We start from the raw sequence: 17,383 nt of genomic DNA, 5'->3' as shown, positions 1-17,383 counted from the left end.
ACTTTAACCAGCCCTGCATTCGTGGCAGCCTTTGCCAGCTCTGGGCAGAGCCAAGTAGACCTCGTGCGAGGCTTTGTGCCAAGCAGACGCAGTAAGGGAAGGTGCGCTCTTTGTTTATTCTGCTCTCGTCTTGCTGATAATATGTTCATCAAAGCACTTAACTCCCAATCCATGCAGGGTCAAAGAAGCAGATGTTTGATTAATTTTCTCATTGCCCCAGAACTGAAGCTTTCGTTTTTGTTTCTTAATCTCAATTGAAAACTTGAAAATGCTTAGGAAAATAGGCATTGATCTCAGAAAATCTTGGACATAAATCTTCTTTTTTCTTTTTTGATTTGCTCAAGTGCCAGTTTTGTTATCTCAAGACTGTGAGAACAGACTGACACAAATTTGCTAGGGAAGAAAAAGCTCACAGCGACCAAAGCAAGGACACTGTTTATGCAAATTTCAGATGGCAGCTCTTATTTGAGAACAGCCAGAATTGTCTCCAAGAGGTCTTAGGATTCACCTGAAGAATCCACCTGTGTTCAATCAGAGGCTGGAAAGGATATGTTGGGATGCTCAGACTCCCCTCCCACACTGCTGGCCCATGGCCGTTGACGCCAGTCCCCTTGGTGAGCAGTTTCACATAATGCTGTCCACCGTCTCTAACCACTATTTTAAGATAAACAAGCCACTGCAGCCACAGGAAACATACGGAGTTTTCCGACCCATCTGATTTTATTCATAATCTACCACTTGACATTAGTAGTGCTGTCGTAGCCCCACCGAGATCCCTTTCTCCATAACATATGCTGGGAGAAAACTGGGAGAAAAAAGTTCTCTTTGCACTGGAACTTGCTAAATTTGTACATGGCTGCTGGAGCTAAAGACCACCACCTTTTCCAGCCTCAAGAAGGAAGCTCATTGTAGCAGGAGCACAAGATGCCAACTCATGAGGACAGAGAGGAAAAAAGATGGAAGGGGAAGGAGAGGGGAAAGCGTAGAATCCCAGGGACAAACTCATCGTGATGGCCAGCATGGCTGAAATAAGGACAGAGAGGAGGGAGGATGCTACTTGGCAGTGATGATGAGGGTAATATAGCTTGGGATACTGTTGTACGAGTTCTTTGTTTCTACCATGTCTGGGAAAAGAAATATCTTGAGATCACAAGTCCAAATTAGTATTCAAAACACACCTCAGTAGTATTTCCAACACAGAACAAAACGGCCAAGGAGACATATTGAGAATCTAAATGTCTAGAGCCAGTTTTCAGCAGAAACAGAAAAACCAGGTCCGAAAGCATCCAAAACAAGCACTCCTAGATGCTGAGACTAACTCTTTTGACTTTGAGACCTGGAGTTGTTTACTCTCAGCCCCTCCTCGGGACACAGCAGGAGGTATTTATTCCTAAGGTTCCTGTAAAGGTTAACATCTTTATGCTCCATGTTTGATGTTGACCAAGGCATTCACTTCAATCTGGTGCTCGGCAGTGACTGGTTGCATAGAACATTTAATATCATCCAATTTAAATTCAACAGACCCATCTGTGTTTTGGGGCTTGGCTAGGCACTAATGTCACAACAGTGACAATGACATCTCTGCCTTCCAGGACTCAGAGATCAACAAAGGAATGACTACATAGCATGACAGTTCCATAAGAGGAGGCTGTACAAGAGTCACAGCTAGCATAGAGAGGGTAGTTCTTAAATCACGTGACTGGGATCAGGTTCTTCTCACAGGAAGTATCACTGAATGGGTGTGCCCCTTGCTCCTGTTCTCTCAGCGTCTCCAGCCCCATCTCACCTCTTCAGAAAGGGGAGAAGATAGAGTAATGACGGTTTGATTTCTCCTCGGAGCCAAAGACGAACAGAGTCCCCATAGAGAAATAGTCCATTTTTCCTACAACATTACAGCTATTTCCTAAGACATTACTGCTGATAAAAAGAATGTGTAGCCAGGCATGGTGGCTCACGCCTGTAATCCCAGCTCTTTGGGAGGCCGAGGCAGGCGGATCGCGAGGTCAGGAGATCGAGACCATCCTGGCTAACACAGTGAAACCCCGTCTCTACTAAAAATACAAAAAATTAGCCGGGCGTGGTAGAGGGCGCCTGTAGTCCCAGCTACTGGGAAGACTGAGGCAGGAGAATGGCCTGAACCCAGGAGGCAGAGCTTGCAGTGAGCCGAGATCGCACCACTGCACTCCAGCCTGGGCAGCACAGCAAGACTCTGTCAAAAAAAAAAGAAAAAAGAAAAAAAAGAATGTCTAGTAAAATGGTTGTTTCAATAGGAACAAAAAAGGAGGTGAAGACTTGAACAGACACGTCCAATAGAACCTTCTGGAATGATGGAAATGTTCTGTCCCTGCTGCTCTCCAATATGGTAGCCACTTGGCCAAATGTGGTATTGAACACTTGAAATGTAACTAGTGTGACTAAGGAACTGAACTTTTAGTTAAGTAATATTTAAGTCTAATGGATGCTAAGGAGGAGACAGTAGTAGCATCTATACCCTATTATCTTCCCTGTAGACTATGAGCAACTTTAGGGCACAGGGCTTGTCTGAAAATCCACCTTTCAATGTTCAGTGCTTAGCACAGGGCACATTAAAGGCTGGCAAACAATAATTTCTCCACTAAAGGTGTAAGTAGGAAAATACCTAGGAATGATTTGAGCCCTCTTCTTTCTTCTCGCGAAAGAAATCTTTGCTTGGCTGCCGGCCCTGCTCTGTCCGCTGCTGTGATGGTGAGAAGAAAACTGAGAAGATCAAAGGCCTGCTTGATTGACGCACCTCTTAAAAAAGCAAGGATTTACTCCTGGAAGATTAAAGACTAGATATGAAGGGTGAATAAAGATTGCCAAGAAATGGCAAGAGCAAGGTTTCAAAGTCTGGAAGAGTTTGAACAGAGCAGGGGAGAGTTTGGAGGGAGCAGCAGCACTTATGGGATGTACACAGGAAAAGAAAATGTTTGGGAAGTTTTGTCCGTGCCATGAATGGATGCAACTTTAGTGTGTGTGTGTGTGTATGTGTGTGTGTGTGTGTGTGCGTGTGTGTGTGTGTGTTTCAGATGGGGTCTCGGTCTGTTGCCCAGACTGGAGTGCAGTGGCGCGATCTTGGCTTACTGCAAACTCTGCCTCCTGGGTTCAAGCAATTCCCTGCCTCAGCCTCCCGAGTAGCTGGGATTACAGGCGCCTACCACCATGCCTGGCTAATTTTTGTATTTTTAGTAGATACTGGGTTTTACTATCTTGGCCAGGCTGGTCTTGAACTCCTGACCTCGTGCTCCACCCCCCTCGGCCTCCCAAAGTGCTGGGATTACAGGCATGGGCCACTGTGCCCGGGCAACTTTAGTGTTTTCTAAGGGACTCAAGACTTTCACAGTGCTTTTCAATTATTTTGGAAGCTGGGTCTCCATTCAGGAGCAAACAGGCCCGGCTATCTTAAGGATACAAAAGGAAAAAAGATGACTAGGAAAAGGAAAGAAAACTGCTAAAAATGCAAAAGGAAGATGTGGAGTTTCCCACATGTGCTGCTGGCTGAGGATAGAGATGCTGAGGCTCAAAGCGGTGGGAGGGTGAAAATTGCCTTTGCCATTCATTTCCTGTGAAGTAGTAGACCCAGAGACATGGACTGTCTGTCTCTCCTCCGGGGTCAGACAGAGAAGGCCTTCAAATCTGAAAGGACTGTTTCAGGAAGGTGGGCGCATCGATGGCTGCGTCATGCATCCTCGATTCCAGCTGCAAAACGTTGAGTCAGAGTTTATTATGAGGTCCCCAGTCGGAACAATTTTAGTGAGTTTAACTGAGCGGATAAAGGGAAACCAATTAGAAAATCATTCAGACCAATCATAGGTATGGTAGGTTTACTAGCTCCCCATTAGCTGATTGAACTAGGTGTAGCATAGATAAAGGAAAGGCATTTCTTTCTGATCCTAGATGAGGGATGCTTTTTTTTTATATGAAAGAGTGTACTTTGATGGATAGTCTGGTCAAAGGTACAAGTGTGCCTGTGTTGGGAGGAGGGGTAGGAGTATGAAGAGTGCAGTTTGAAAGTCTCATCAGAGCTCCTTTGAATCATATGGCTCAGGGTGTCTGGGCCAGTGGGGCTGCCCCACAATGTGTTCATTTGCATGAAGGGCAGCTATGTATTCTGGGAACAATAACAAACCTCATCCTAAGGGAAAGTGAGTTGGATTGTATAGGTCTGGATGAAGCAGGTTGGTACACGATACTGAAAGGTTGGGTTTTGACTGTGGTTTATTTTTCAGCATTGAAGAAGTTTTTCAGTTTCAGGGTCTCTTGTGCAGAGCAGAGCAGTGAAAAGCATGAGCTTTAGAAATGAAACAAACCCTGCTTTGAAACCACCGTTTCTGTAGCTTATTTGTGTGATGGTTAGCAAGTTCTTTCGTTTTTTGGTTCTGCTTCTTCACAGGTAAGGTGCTTGGTATCATAGAGATCACTATAAAACAGTATAGAGCTTGTGGTACTTGAAAAGTACCCAATAAAGGCTATTATGGGGCCAGGGGCAGTGGTTCACGCCTGTAACCCCGGCAATTTGGTAGGTCAAGGTGGGCAGATCAGCTGAGGTCGGGAGTTTGAGACCAGCCTGGCCAACGTGGCAAAACCCCATCTCTACTAAAAATACAAAAATTAGCCAGGTGTGGTGGCATATGCCTGTAATCCCAGCTATTCGGGAGGCTGAGGCAGTAGAATCGCTTGAACCTAGGAGGCGGAGTTTGCAGTGAACCGAGATCGCACCACTGCGCTCCAGCCTAGGCAACAGACTGAGACTCTGTCTCAAAAAAAAAAAAAAACAAAAAACAACCAAAAACAAAAGGCTATTACGATAATAGTGAAATATAATTAATGTATCTTTCCTATTAACTCCAAACAGTGGGAGCATTGAATATACAAGGTAGCATGTGCTGCTTTGTAAACTGCACTGGGCGGAAAGTGTGCCACAGCGCAAGCAGGGAGGCTGATTTTCTATCTGGAACAGGGAGAAAATGGGGACATATTCTGGGTGGCCTTAGTGTATGGCAGTGGGAAAAGAACAAGGCAATCGGAAAGGTTCAGGATCATTTGGGGAACCAGGAGAACTGTGTTTCTGAGTACCTGTGCAACACCTCCTAGGCAACCCTTGAAACTCTCTGTGGGTATTGAAGGGTGCAGTTTGGGGGGCCTGATACCTACGAAGGGTGGGGACAGAGTCGTGGAAATAGGGTTTATGATTTTAACATCCATGTTGGTCGGCCTTAGAGTCCCCAGGTATACATGATAATCCCATGTATTGCAGGGATGCTTGAATGGTTTTGCTCATGGAATAACAGTCTTTGGGGCTACATGGCAGGTTCTGTCTAAGAGCTTTGGTCTGTGGCACTCGATGGAGCCAGATGTCAACAAGGACAAAATTACAGAGCATCTTGAGAAGTCAGAGACCCACATTTCCCAGGCTAGGGAAAGCAGTTACTCATTTCTGCTTCTAAGAGAATAGACTGTGTTAAGGAGAAGTAAAATTCCTGAAAACATAGTCCTATGAAAACATAGTTTGGTGTCCTCCCAGGTTCTCACTTGAAGATCTGCATGCGAGAGGCCTTAGGAGAGATTTAGGTTCTTGTAGGAGAAAGCTGAGATGAGGAAGGAAAGCTTGAGTCCCACTCACCAGGAATGGCCACTGTTTGTATTAGGAAGGCCATGTTTACTAGAAAGTCAGAAATATATTTACTCGTTCTCCAGACTTATTGAGTGCCTACTGTGAACCACGCACCATGTTTGGCATTCATGTTAACTGATCACAGAGAAAATTCCTAGAATTTCCAAGATTACCAAAAAGATTTACAAGACGATGGGCCTCAAAGTTGAAAATATATGTTATTTAATGTGACTTAATAACTGTGCTGAGAAAGGTACAATCACAGGAGAGGGAATGGACCTGGCTTCTCCAGTTCCCCTTGGATTCTTCACTTTTTACTGGATGAAGAAGAGTCTTACATCCACTCATGATGGCTACCATTTAAATTAGTCCCATGTGCTTCTTATCCCCCACTTTCTGGTAATTGCTCTCCATTCCTTTTGGGGTATTTACCCTCTCCTTTTCCCCCAATACACACACACACACACACCATGTATTCCAGTGGGGCTGTCAGACATGATGCTCACATTCTTTTAGACCAAGGTAAGACAGCATGAGGCACAGGTGTGGTCAATCACAGCTCCTCGTTTTCTTAAGCCAGAGAGAGAAAGAGGAGAGGGAAAGAGATGGAGACAGTGGGAGGGAGAAAGGGGGAAAGATGGAGGGAAAAGAAGGGAGGGAGAGAGACAGAGACAGAGAGAGGGAGAAGGAGGGAGGGGGAGGGAGGGGGAGGGAGGGGGAGGGAGGGAGAGATAAGGAGAGGAGGAGGAGGACCAGGAGAGGAAGAGAGGGAAAGAGATCTCCAGGGGCTGGTACGTGATTTGCAAAGGACCAATCAAATTCCTTCCTTAATACATGAAAACTGGGGAAAAAAAGTTCTGTTTGCACTGGGGCTTGCTAAATTTTTACACGGCGGCTGCAGCTAATGACCACTCCCTTTTCCACCCTCAGGAAGGAAGCTCATTGCAGCAGGAGCACATGAAGCTAACTTGTGAGGAGAGAGGATAAAAGATGGAAGGGGAAGGAGAGGAGAAAGCCTAGAATCCCAGGGCCAAATTCATCATGATGGCCAGCAGGGCTGACTTAACGGGAGAGGGGAGGGAGTAAGGGGGTGGCCTTCCTGCCCTCTGAAGATCTCTAAGCTTGGTCCAGTTTCTAGCACACAGTAGGAGCACAGTGTATTTTGTTTCCATTTCCTCGCTTGTCCCTTCAGGAATTCATCTTGATCTTCTTGTATATGTGCTGTCACAGTGGCACATCCCGCTTGAGCTACTTTTGATGTCAGGGTTTTGTGGTCTTTGGAGGATACAGGTGGAGTCTGAATGAGGGACTCCATTGAGAAAACTTTATGAAGCGTGGAGGGACTTTTTAATGTCCTATTTCTTTCTACCTCCTCCCCACCATTAATATCTATCAAACACATCTTATATGACACACACACTTCATTTATTCATTCACTCAACAAATATGAAATGTATCAACATCCTTGCTAGGCACTTTAGCTGCATTATCTTTTTCTTTCCCCACACAAAATCTTTTACCCCATACATGCTATTATTATATCCATATTACAGATGGGCAAACTGAGGTTTCAAAAGACTTAATTATTTTTCCAAGGTTCTACAGGTTGCTAAAATTGTTAGAGCCAGGATTTGAATTCAAGCTTGTTTTACTTCACACATTAACTATTTTATAACCAAGACGCATACTGCCTCTCATCTGGCGTGGGTGTATGGCTAGTGCCAGGTTAAGAAAGGAATCATTGTCATCCCTTGCTCGGAAGATAATTATCCTGCATTAGGCTCTGGGGACCACAGTTATTTAGAGAAGTTAGGAGTGAGAGGACCCAATGCTTTGGCTTCGGGTTCTGTTGGGTGAAACGTTGTTTAGCATGTCCCTGGCTCCAGGAAAATTCTGGGGATGAGACCTCAGGGATCATTGACAGGAGACTGAGGACAGATGCTGACTGCATGCTCTCATCAAGAAAATATCACGTTAAAAAATAAAACAGCTTCTTTAACTGGAACATCTATTTTGTCTCCTGGGCCTTCAGACATAAAATTCACTCATTTTCATACCATGGCTCCAACCGATTTTTTGTATGAGATCACACACAGAGGAATCAAACTAATTTGAGATTACATGCTCGCCGCCCTTTCCTGTGAAGAGTCTCTTCTTTCTAATTACACTTTTTCTTCTGTGACAAATGCCAAGATGTCCAAAAGGCTCTTTCTTAGGAAAAGGAAGTCCCAGGAGCTTGGGGGTCATTGGGGCACTATTTCTTCATGCCTGGGTGAGCTCTGCTGTCAGTGCTGAGTGTCAGTGATGTGTCCAAAGTGTGGGATTTGACTCCTTTGAATGAGAGTGAACCAAGCTCCAGAGGCTGGATTGTCTATATACACCCAGCTAGCAAAGAAATCCCTGCAGCAACCCATGGGTGGGGATGCAGGGGGCTTGTGGGAGGGCAGCAATAGATCAGTCCAAATCCATTCCCAACCCTGGAAGTTGGGTGGCTTTGAAAGCCAGCATCCTAAAAAAAGGAAAAAGAAAAATTGCTGGGCACGGTGGCTCACGCCTGTTAATCCAAGCACTTTGGGAGGCTGAGGCAGGCGGATCACCTGAGGTCCGGAGTTTGAGACCAGCCTGACCAACATGGTGAAATCTGTAAGTGCTAAAAATACAAAAATTAGCCGGGTGCGGTGGTGCATGCCTGTAATCCCAGCTACTCAGGAGGCTGAGGCAGGAGAATCACTTGAACCTGGAAGGCGCAGGTTGCAGTGAGCCAAGATACCGCCATTGCACTCCAGCCTGGGTGACAGAGTGAGACTCCATCTCAAAAAAAAAAAAAAAAATAGACGTAAGGGTACAAGTGCAGTTTTGTTGCGTGGATATACTGTGTAATGGTGAAATCCAGGCTTTTAGTGCACCCACTGCCCCAAAAGTGACCACTGTACCATTAGGCAATTTTCAACCCTCATCTTCCTCCACCCTCACACCTTTTAGAGCCTCCAATGTCTATTATTCTACTCAGTGTGTACCATGTCCATGGGTACCCACTTCTGAGTGAGAACGTGCCAGATTGGACTTTCTGTTTCTGAGTTATTTCTCTTCGTATAACAGCCTTCATCTCCATCTACGTGGCTGCAAAAGACATGATTTCATTCCATTTTGTGGAAAAGCCAGCATCCTACTCTCTGTTGGCAATTTAGTTTAGTGTGAGAACCGCTAGGCAAGAAAACAAGAGATGGCAATTCATGTCCCAGTTCTGTATGTAAAAGCCCAAGTCATTTAGGAAGAAACACAACCTTTATTGAGTACCCACCCTTTGCAAGGCACCGTCAAGACTTCTACAGACACTCAGCTAGTCTTTGTAACAATAAGTAAAAGTGCGCATCATTAACAAAGTGAGGAAGTAGATACGTTGAAAGTGATATTTGCTTAAGATCACACAGCCACAGTGAGGTAGACTTAGGATCTGAACCCAAATCGATTGTAGCTTCTCACTATTTCCACTCCATCCCCGAGTCCCAGCTTTCTCTCCCAGAAAACATGGATGATAATTTCAGTGACACCTACCCCATGGGGTGGTGAAGATCAGATGAAAAGCTGAGGTACATAGTAGGCTTTGTCACTGCAAAGATGCTGCAGATGGATGGTAGGGTGGGTGCAATGATCAGTTGCCATTCCCTTTGCCCATCATCAGCCACCTGCCGTTGGTTTCTCACTAGTCCCTATATAGTTGAGATCTGGCTGCTATTCAGGGAAACCTAGTATACGTCGATGTTCTATAAGGTTGTATCTCCATTTTGTAAGTAAAGCAAATAAGACTTAGAGAGCTAAGCAACTGGCCAGGCGTGGTGTCTCATGCCTGTAAATCCCAGCACTTTGGGAGGCCGAGGTGGGCGGATCACCTGAGGTCAGGAATTCGAGACCAGCCTGGCCAACATGGCGAAACCCTGTCTCTACTAAAAATATAAAAATTAGCTGGGCGTGGTGGCAGGCACCTGTAATCCCAGCTACTTGGGAGGCTGAGGAAGGAGAATCACTTGAACTTGGTAGGTGGAGGTTGCAGTGAGCCAAAATTGGGCCACTGCACTCCAGCCTGGGTGACAGTGCAAAACTCTGTCTCAAATTTAAAAAAAAAAAAAAAAGGGAAAAAAAGGGAGCTAAGTGACTTGCTCAAACACGAATGGTTAATAAAGGGCAAAGCAAAATTTTAACCAATGTCTGCCTGAAACCAGAGCCCCAGCACTTTCCAAAGGATAGGCAGCTTCTTCCCCATCTGCACTGATTCCCTACCACTGCTAATTAACCAACTAGGTGGAGTGAATGAATCTTTTCTGAATGGACCTGCCCACCTTCATTCCTGCTCTTCCTTCAGGCTCTTCCTTTTGATCCCAGGTTATTTTTAATTGCATACTTTTGACTCCGCAAAAGGTTTAATCCTGAGGAAATACCTACTACAAACAAGTCATCAGAATTATGACAAGTGTTGATTTTCAGCAAATTAAAATGTCCTAAATGGCACATTTTAGCTATTTGTTATTAAGCTGTTAATAAGCTGTTAAGCTATTTGCCATTTACTTCACTTTTATTTCCTGAAATTATTTCTACTTGGATGAATCCTATTTCATGTAAAATATTATTATAACAAATCTTAACTTCTCAATCTTTTTCCCCCTCCACTGTAAATTCTACCAATTATTGCTTCCATTAGTGAGATTATTCTTTGGTGGCTATTATTTTTTTAGCAGTAGAATGGAAAAATTGGAAGACAGGAGTATATGAAGATACGGATTGAGGGAGAGGGGACACAAAACGGAGAGAAAAGACAAATGCTTCTCTATTGATAGATCAAAATATTCTCAGGGGGCAAGATGGCTAAGTATAAACAGTGGGTTCAAATGATGGGGTCAAAACATATTTCTTTGTTCTCATGAGATAGAAGAATCACTGATTCTAGGTTTCCTTTCCCCTTCAAATTGCCAGAAAAGCAAGAAGCCTATTTCATTGTTGGATAAGGAGTGGATATTGTCACCATCGCCAGTCCTCATCAGCAAGGACTCAGTTGATGAGAGAATGCAAATTTCATTAAATAAAAATGACCCCTGAGCTAGCACTTCCATGTTCTCATCATCAAATGAGGCTTAAATATGACTCAGCATGGAGTCACCCTTTCCTGTCAAATCCTGACGCTTCCATCCAATACAGTGATTCAGAACACATTCTTCCAATCTCCATGTCAGAGTGGCTCCTGGCTTGGCATTAGAAACCCTCTGAGCAACTTCTTAGTTTTACAAACATCTGTGTCATTTAACCTCACGGACATCACTTGTTTATTTGAATAAACACAGGGAATATCATGTTGGCCACCATTCATTGCATCAACCTTACTAGTGACAGTTTAATGCTCTGTTGTTTGGGGATAACTTATACTTAGTTTGCCAATGTAGCAATGGCCTGATCAAGGTAAAGGAGGCAGAGGGAGGAACTCCAATATCTTGAGTGGTTCAAGGAGTGGTGATTGTGGCTGTGTTTAATCAGCATGGGTGTTCTGAGTCAACAGTCATAGTAACTCCATCTAGATGGATCCCCCAAAGCATCCCACATACTGTATCTCACAAGTGTAGACAAAATGGATGTAGTGCATAAACATAATGGCCATTTTGGGGTGGGAGGCAGGATAGTACTGTGCAATTTTGAATCTTGGCAGTTGTATTTCAAATCAGTCAAATACATTCATGGCTCTTTCTCTGTATTCCTGTCTCTGTGCCTATCTGCCTCTCTGTGTCTCTTGATCTCTCATGATTTGTGTGTGTCTCTCTCTCTTTTATGTCTTTGTCACTGTGTCACTCTGATTCTCCAAAATGTAAAGAGCCATTTGGGTTTTAGGCACACTTGGGTTTTCACATGGCTCTTCCACTTAGCAGTCTGTGATCCTGATGTGTCTGTGAATGTCAGTTTCCTCATCTTTAATTGGAGATGGCAATACTGATTTTGTTGAGTTGTCATTAGGATGAAATGAAACAAAGAGTGTATTGCAGCCAGCTCAGTTCCTGGCTCATAACAAGTGGTCAATACACGTTTGTTCCTTCCCTATCTCTAATTTACTATACCCTCGTGACATACTAGAATTCTACCAATCTGGTAGCTTTCTTCTGATGTGGCCTGCCCTCAGCCCATTTTCAGATCAGCCAATGGAACCATGACTGGCTGGAACCATTTTTCATCCACTTGGTCTCTTTCCAGCAGTTTCATGTAGCCTCTTGCTGTAAATCACTCTGGGAAAATAAATGTCCCTAATCCATTAGTGCCCTTCTACTGCAAGCCAATTTCAACCACAAACCAGACAAGGTTTGTTAATGGCCACTTAAATACATTCCTGCAGCCCAACCTGGAGACCCTCTGCCAGCCTAAAATCCTAGCAGCCCCTGCCTAAGAGACACTCAACTGTGACAAGACTGATTGCAGCAAAGGCACAGTTCTGACTTGCATCAGTTAGGGGCGAACCATACATCTTGGTTTGCCTAAGACAGTTCTAGTTTATGATTGTAGCTTCTCCTACATAGGAGTAATTATAAATAGTGCCCCTTTTGCTTTCAGAAGAGGTTGTTTGTTTGAGACCAGCCTGAGCAACATAGTGAGACTCTGTCTCTGCAAAAATTAGCTGGGCACGGTGGCACATGCCTGTGGTCCCAGCTACACAGGAAGCCAAGGCAGGAGGATCACTTGAGCCAGGGAGATCAAGGTGGCAGTGAACCATGATCTCACCACTGCACTTCAGCTTGGGTGACAGAGCAAGACCCTGTCTCAAAATATAAGAGTTCCAGTTTGAATAGTAAACTATATAAGTATCTGTGGCAACCAAAAGTAAAAGTTTAGATAATAATGGTTATCATTTTTTGACTACTTGCTATGCCTGTCTCAAAATACAAGAATTCCAGTTTGAATAATAAACTATATAAAGTATCTATGGCAACAAAAAGTAAAAGTTTGGATAATAATGGTTATCATTTTTTGACTACTTGCTAAGCACCAGGCATTCTTATAAAGGTCTTTGTATATGGCATGTCATTTAAGCTTCATTACAACACTATGAAGAGGGAGGCTGTTATAAAATGAATGGTCCATTTCATAGTCCAGGAAACAGAAGTTTGTTAACATGTTTTTAACAACAACATGGCCAAAGCCAACCAGAAGGCGTGGTTTGTACCTCACCCAGATCCCGTCTATGGGCAGCATACCCATCCCCAAACTGCTGGAAGTGTTGGATGCTCGAGCCTCAGAGTCATCCCTTTCCCTAGAGAATTTTGCTCAGTCAAATAGAAGCCACTTCTGCTTGAGAGGCTCAATGTCCCCACTTAGGAAGTAGTCCACAGCCAATGACACACAAGGCTCCCTCTGTTCCTTGCTTCAAGGTGGGACTGACTCTGCAGTGGGATCCAGCTAAGACCACATGCTTGCTCAACTCCTTCCTCTTCCCTAGCTTGCTTCCCTTGCTCCCATAGTTCTAAAAGCACGCTTTCAATAAACCACCTGAAAAAGGATCCCTGTGTCAGGCTCTGCCTCCAAGGAGCCAGACCTAAGACATCCAGTTAGCAAGTATCAGAGCTGGGACTCATGTCTAGGGAGCTCTCTTAATCACTAAGCAGATGTGACATGATATTGCCTATATTGTATACATGATTAAAATGATGGCCTCCAAGTTGTCAGGTCACCAAGCAGCATATATCACATTGGTCTAGATATGGCAACGACAGTCAAAACGAATCCTACTTATTGAATGCTGATAGCACACCAGTGTCTTTCTTGCATCTGATCCTCTCAACAATACCATGAGGTTCATTTTATTATCCCCACTTTACAGATAATGTATGGGAAGTTTGGAGACATTGAGACACATCCCCCAAGGGCATATGGATAGGAAGAGACGAGGCTGAAGCTTATATCCAAGTCCATGTTTTTTCAAGGACCACATGCTTTTTCTACCTGGTCACTTAAACCTCTTATTGCATAAAGTATTCCATGAATAATTTGTGAAATCGATCTGCCATCAAAACTGACATTTTAAAAAACAATTTAGACAGAAGACTGCTATCACTCCAACCTTGACCCCAGCAACAGTTCTTTTTGAGCTTCATTTGACCAAAATGTCCCTACTTTCTGGAGAAAGCCATACTACTTTGGGAATAGCTAGAGAATATTCTCTTAAGCCAGACACAAAAAGAGCAAAGGAACCATCTTCGGTGGAGAAAGAAAGTGAGACTACATGCTAAGAGGGGAATCACATGTCCTAATGCTTTTCCACCAAGGGAGACAAAATGGAATAAAAGGAAAACAGCAAAAATTTAAGGAGAAGCAGATTCAAATCCTAACTCTACTATTGTGTGATGTTTTTGGCAAATTATTCAATGTTTCCAAGCCTCAATTTGCTCTTCTGTTCTGTAGGAAAAATACCCATCTCATTGGTCCATTAATGAAAAAGCGTCAATGATATAAAATAGATATTTCTTCCTGCCTCATCTCTTCCATTTTCATAAAATTTATAGCCAACTTGGAACGTCATTCCAGGTCTAACAAATACTGGTTCAAATGGACTATGCTTTAATCCAAGCAAAAAGCATATCCTATTATGACAAAAAGGTTTCTTTTAAAAATAGAGAGCAGATAAATGGGAGACCATCATCCAGGAAGCCATCGGCTGATTCATAAAAATACAGAATGAGACATCCTGGATCCCAAGGCTAAAACTTATAATCAATGGTCATGTCTGGCCAGCCAATCCCAGCCCAGAGGAGAAGGAGCTGCCCAGTGGGTCATCTTTACAAGCCTGTTACAATCCTTCCTTGTAAAACCATTAACTCTGCTTCCAGCTTGGTGAAAGGAAAATCAATCTGGGCTGTTTGCAACACTGTATTCCAAAAGTACCTGCAGCCTGGTTGGCTTTCTAAACAACTAGGGTGGGGGAAGTGCAGTGATTTCTGTGTGTGTGTGTGTGTGTGTGTGTGTGTGTGTGTGTGTGTGTGTGTGTGTGTTATGCTCCACTGAAGAACAGGCTTGCACATCTGGCTTTGAAAATCAATCTCTTGGCCTTCATCTTGACATTTATTATTTCAAAATGCTTCAGTTCTTATCAGAAATTATGCAGTTAGCATAAGACTGGAAAACACAGAACTATGTGTACTGCAAATGATGCTCTTTCCTTTAAAAAGTAGTTTTATCATTTTCACTCTCTGAATATGTACTCTGACATAGAATCCTAGAATCCCTTCCTCAATTTGGATGAAGGGTCATAAATTACGTACACATACATATGCAACTGTATATATAATTGTATATAAGAATATGCACACATATGCATAGGTGTGTGTATACAGGTAGTTTTTTTTGATGAAGTGGTTAAGGAAGGAGAGTTCTAAATGCATGGTTTTAATTGTGCTAAGCAAAAGCTCTTCCATCAGCAAGAAAAATAATGACCCAACAATCCTCCTCCGAGCTCTTTCCTCAATCCATTCATTCAGCGATAACTTATTTAGGATGTGCAGTGTGCCAAACAGTGTGGGGTGGGGGAGTGGGCTGGTCTTTGGGGATTTAGCTGCGAAAGGGCAGATATAAGCTCTCCTTCTGGGATCAAACAACTTGGTTCAATAAGAGTTCATTGTACAGGATCTCCTGGTTTGCAAAAGCCTCTTCCCTTACCCTGAATTCCCCACAGAGACCCACGAGTCGTGTTCAGAGTCAAACCTGACCAGCTGCATATATGAGCAGCAAGGCAGGGGTCAGCGGCTGCTTCTCCCACTAGCTGCTTTCTAATCTGGCCGATGAAACCTGCGTCTGTTCTCAAGGTGGTGAACGGGAGGGGACTCTCCTTTGCATTTCTCGTGCCTCTAGATGAGGTCCAGATATTGGGTTTTTAATCTAACCTAGGAGCTCGTGAGCTGGCTGCTGCTTTGGAGAGCAGTATGTACTGGGGGGCTCTAAAAAACAGATGGGAAGGAATAGGCTCGTCTCACCGTGATAATAGCAAGTTCCCCTTACAAGTTTAACATGCAAACCTAGCGTTGGGTCCAACCCGCCTCTGCTGGGTAAGCCCTTCCCAGAACTTCAGGGAAATTAGAGTGCCCGCACACAGAGAGGCTTAAACTCTCCCCGTGAATCTCAGCTGAGCGTGAGGGCCTGAAGAAGTTCCCCCAGGGGGAATGGGGAATAGAGGGCAGCTTAGAGAGCTGAGCTCCTTCTGAGATGGGAGCAGGAATTCCGGGGAGATTGATCAGGGTTTTTTTTCCCTCTCGGAGAAACAGAGGATGGAGAGGGGCATGGAGGGGGTTGCGCTGCAGCGCTGGTCTCCACCCTCACCAAGTTTGGGTGCAAGGTACCGACCCTCTTCCTTCGTAGTTCCTTTCCCCATCAGGCTACGGGGAAGAAAGTGTGCTGGAGGCGGGATCCAGCCCTGCACCCTGTCCCAGGGCCCTTCAGGACAACAGCATAGAGGGGAAAAAAGATCATGTATCCAATTCCCGGCCAAGCCACTTAGTGGCAGCTGACTGATCTTGGGCAAATCACTCATTCTCTCTGAGCGCGGCTTTCTTACCTGTAAAGGGATCATGATGGCACCAGACTCATTATGTCCCAGGAAGTATTAAATAAGATCGCACGTGTAAAACTACCAACGGCGGCTGGCACACAGTGGGCTTGCGGTTCTTAATACACATGTTTTTAATTCTGTTAAGCATCAACCCCCCTGTGCGGAAGCTGAGTTGTCCTCTCAGACGGAGAACTCCCGTAGCGCTATCTTCCAGACCCGGGGTGCTTGGACGCCAGCATTCTCCCCGCGCCCAGGAGCTCACATTCTCCGCCCGTCACCCCTAGATCTGGCTTGGGGAGGCCACCCCTTTGCATCCTCCCCAGCTTTGGCCCGGGGAGGCTCTGAGACCCGGGTGAGGGCGCGGAGGGGGTGCGCGCGGCGGTTCTACCCGGGCAGCATCCCAGCAGCAGCTTTCCCACCCCCTCCCCAGCGCCCAGCGCGCAAAAAGAGAGAAAGCGAGAAAGGCGCGGATACTGGACCAGGCTTTGACGCGGATCTTGAGCTCGCCGTCCTGAGGCTCGGGCATGGGCTTCCTGGAGAGCCGCAGCTTGTTGAGCCCCCCGAAGCCGGCCAGCACCACCGCGCGCATCTCCTGGGCGTCCCCGAGGCGGTGCGAGCCGTCGCCGCCGCCGCCCTCCGCCGGCTCCTTGCCTGCCTCCTTCTCGATCATTTGCTCCGTCTCCTCCGCCTTCTCCACGCCTTCCTTGGCCATGGCGCTCGAGGGCGCGGGGCGCACGGGCTGCGGTGGCTGCGGCGCTGGGGGATTGGGGCTCCTCTCCCGCGGGTTCCTCCTGTTGAATGTGGGATGCTCGGCTGTGCAATGGCTGCAGCCTCTGCGAGCGCCGCCGCGGTCCACAGTCTCCGCCGTAATCCTCACAAGAGCCGTGCCCCTAAGCGCTCCACCCCCCGCCCCACCCTTCTTTCCTGTCCCAACGAAGCCTCAACTCCAGTTCCTGAAATAGTCCCAAATTAGGCTCGGGATCGCGGCCCCAAACGCAGATTTGCCGAAGATCTGTGACTAAAACGAGCCTAGAGAGACCACCTTGTCATACCCCTCCCAGTGGGCCCAGTACTTGGTTATATACGGCACAGGCTCGGGTGCCTTGAAATGGACTGAGACGAATGTCTGGGCCTGGAGGATGCCTTCCCGCGACAAGGTTGCCCTCTCTCCCTCCCATCTGCGAGGC

At 45.5% G+C, this 17,383-nt stretch overlaps 1 protein-coding gene across 1 annotated transcript in view; it reads right to left on the bottom strand.

Moving 5' to 3' along the window:
• VAT1L (vesicle amine transport 1 like) overlaps nucleotides 1-17,046 on the bottom strand; it is a 193,355-nt gene extending 176,309 nt beyond the window's left edge. Inside the window, exon 1 of the mRNA XM_012505583.2 lies at nucleotides 16,676-17,046. Within this exon, the coding sequence (XP_012361037.2) occupies nucleotides 16,676-16,908 (233 nt within the window). The 5' untranslated portion in view covers nucleotides 16,909-17,046. The remainder of the gene's footprint in view (nucleotides 1-16,675) is intronic.
• Between the last annotated feature and the right edge of the window lie 337 nt (nucleotides 17,047-17,383).

Source organism: Nomascus leucogenys, chromosome 2 (assembly GCF_006542625.1).
Source record: "Nomascus leucogenys isolate Asia chromosome 2, Asia_NLE_v1, whole genome shotgun sequence".
Taxonomy (NCBI): domain Eukaryota; kingdom Metazoa; phylum Chordata; class Mammalia; order Primates; family Hylobatidae; genus Nomascus; species Nomascus leucogenys.
This window is presented reverse-complemented; position numbering and strand designations above follow the sequence as displayed.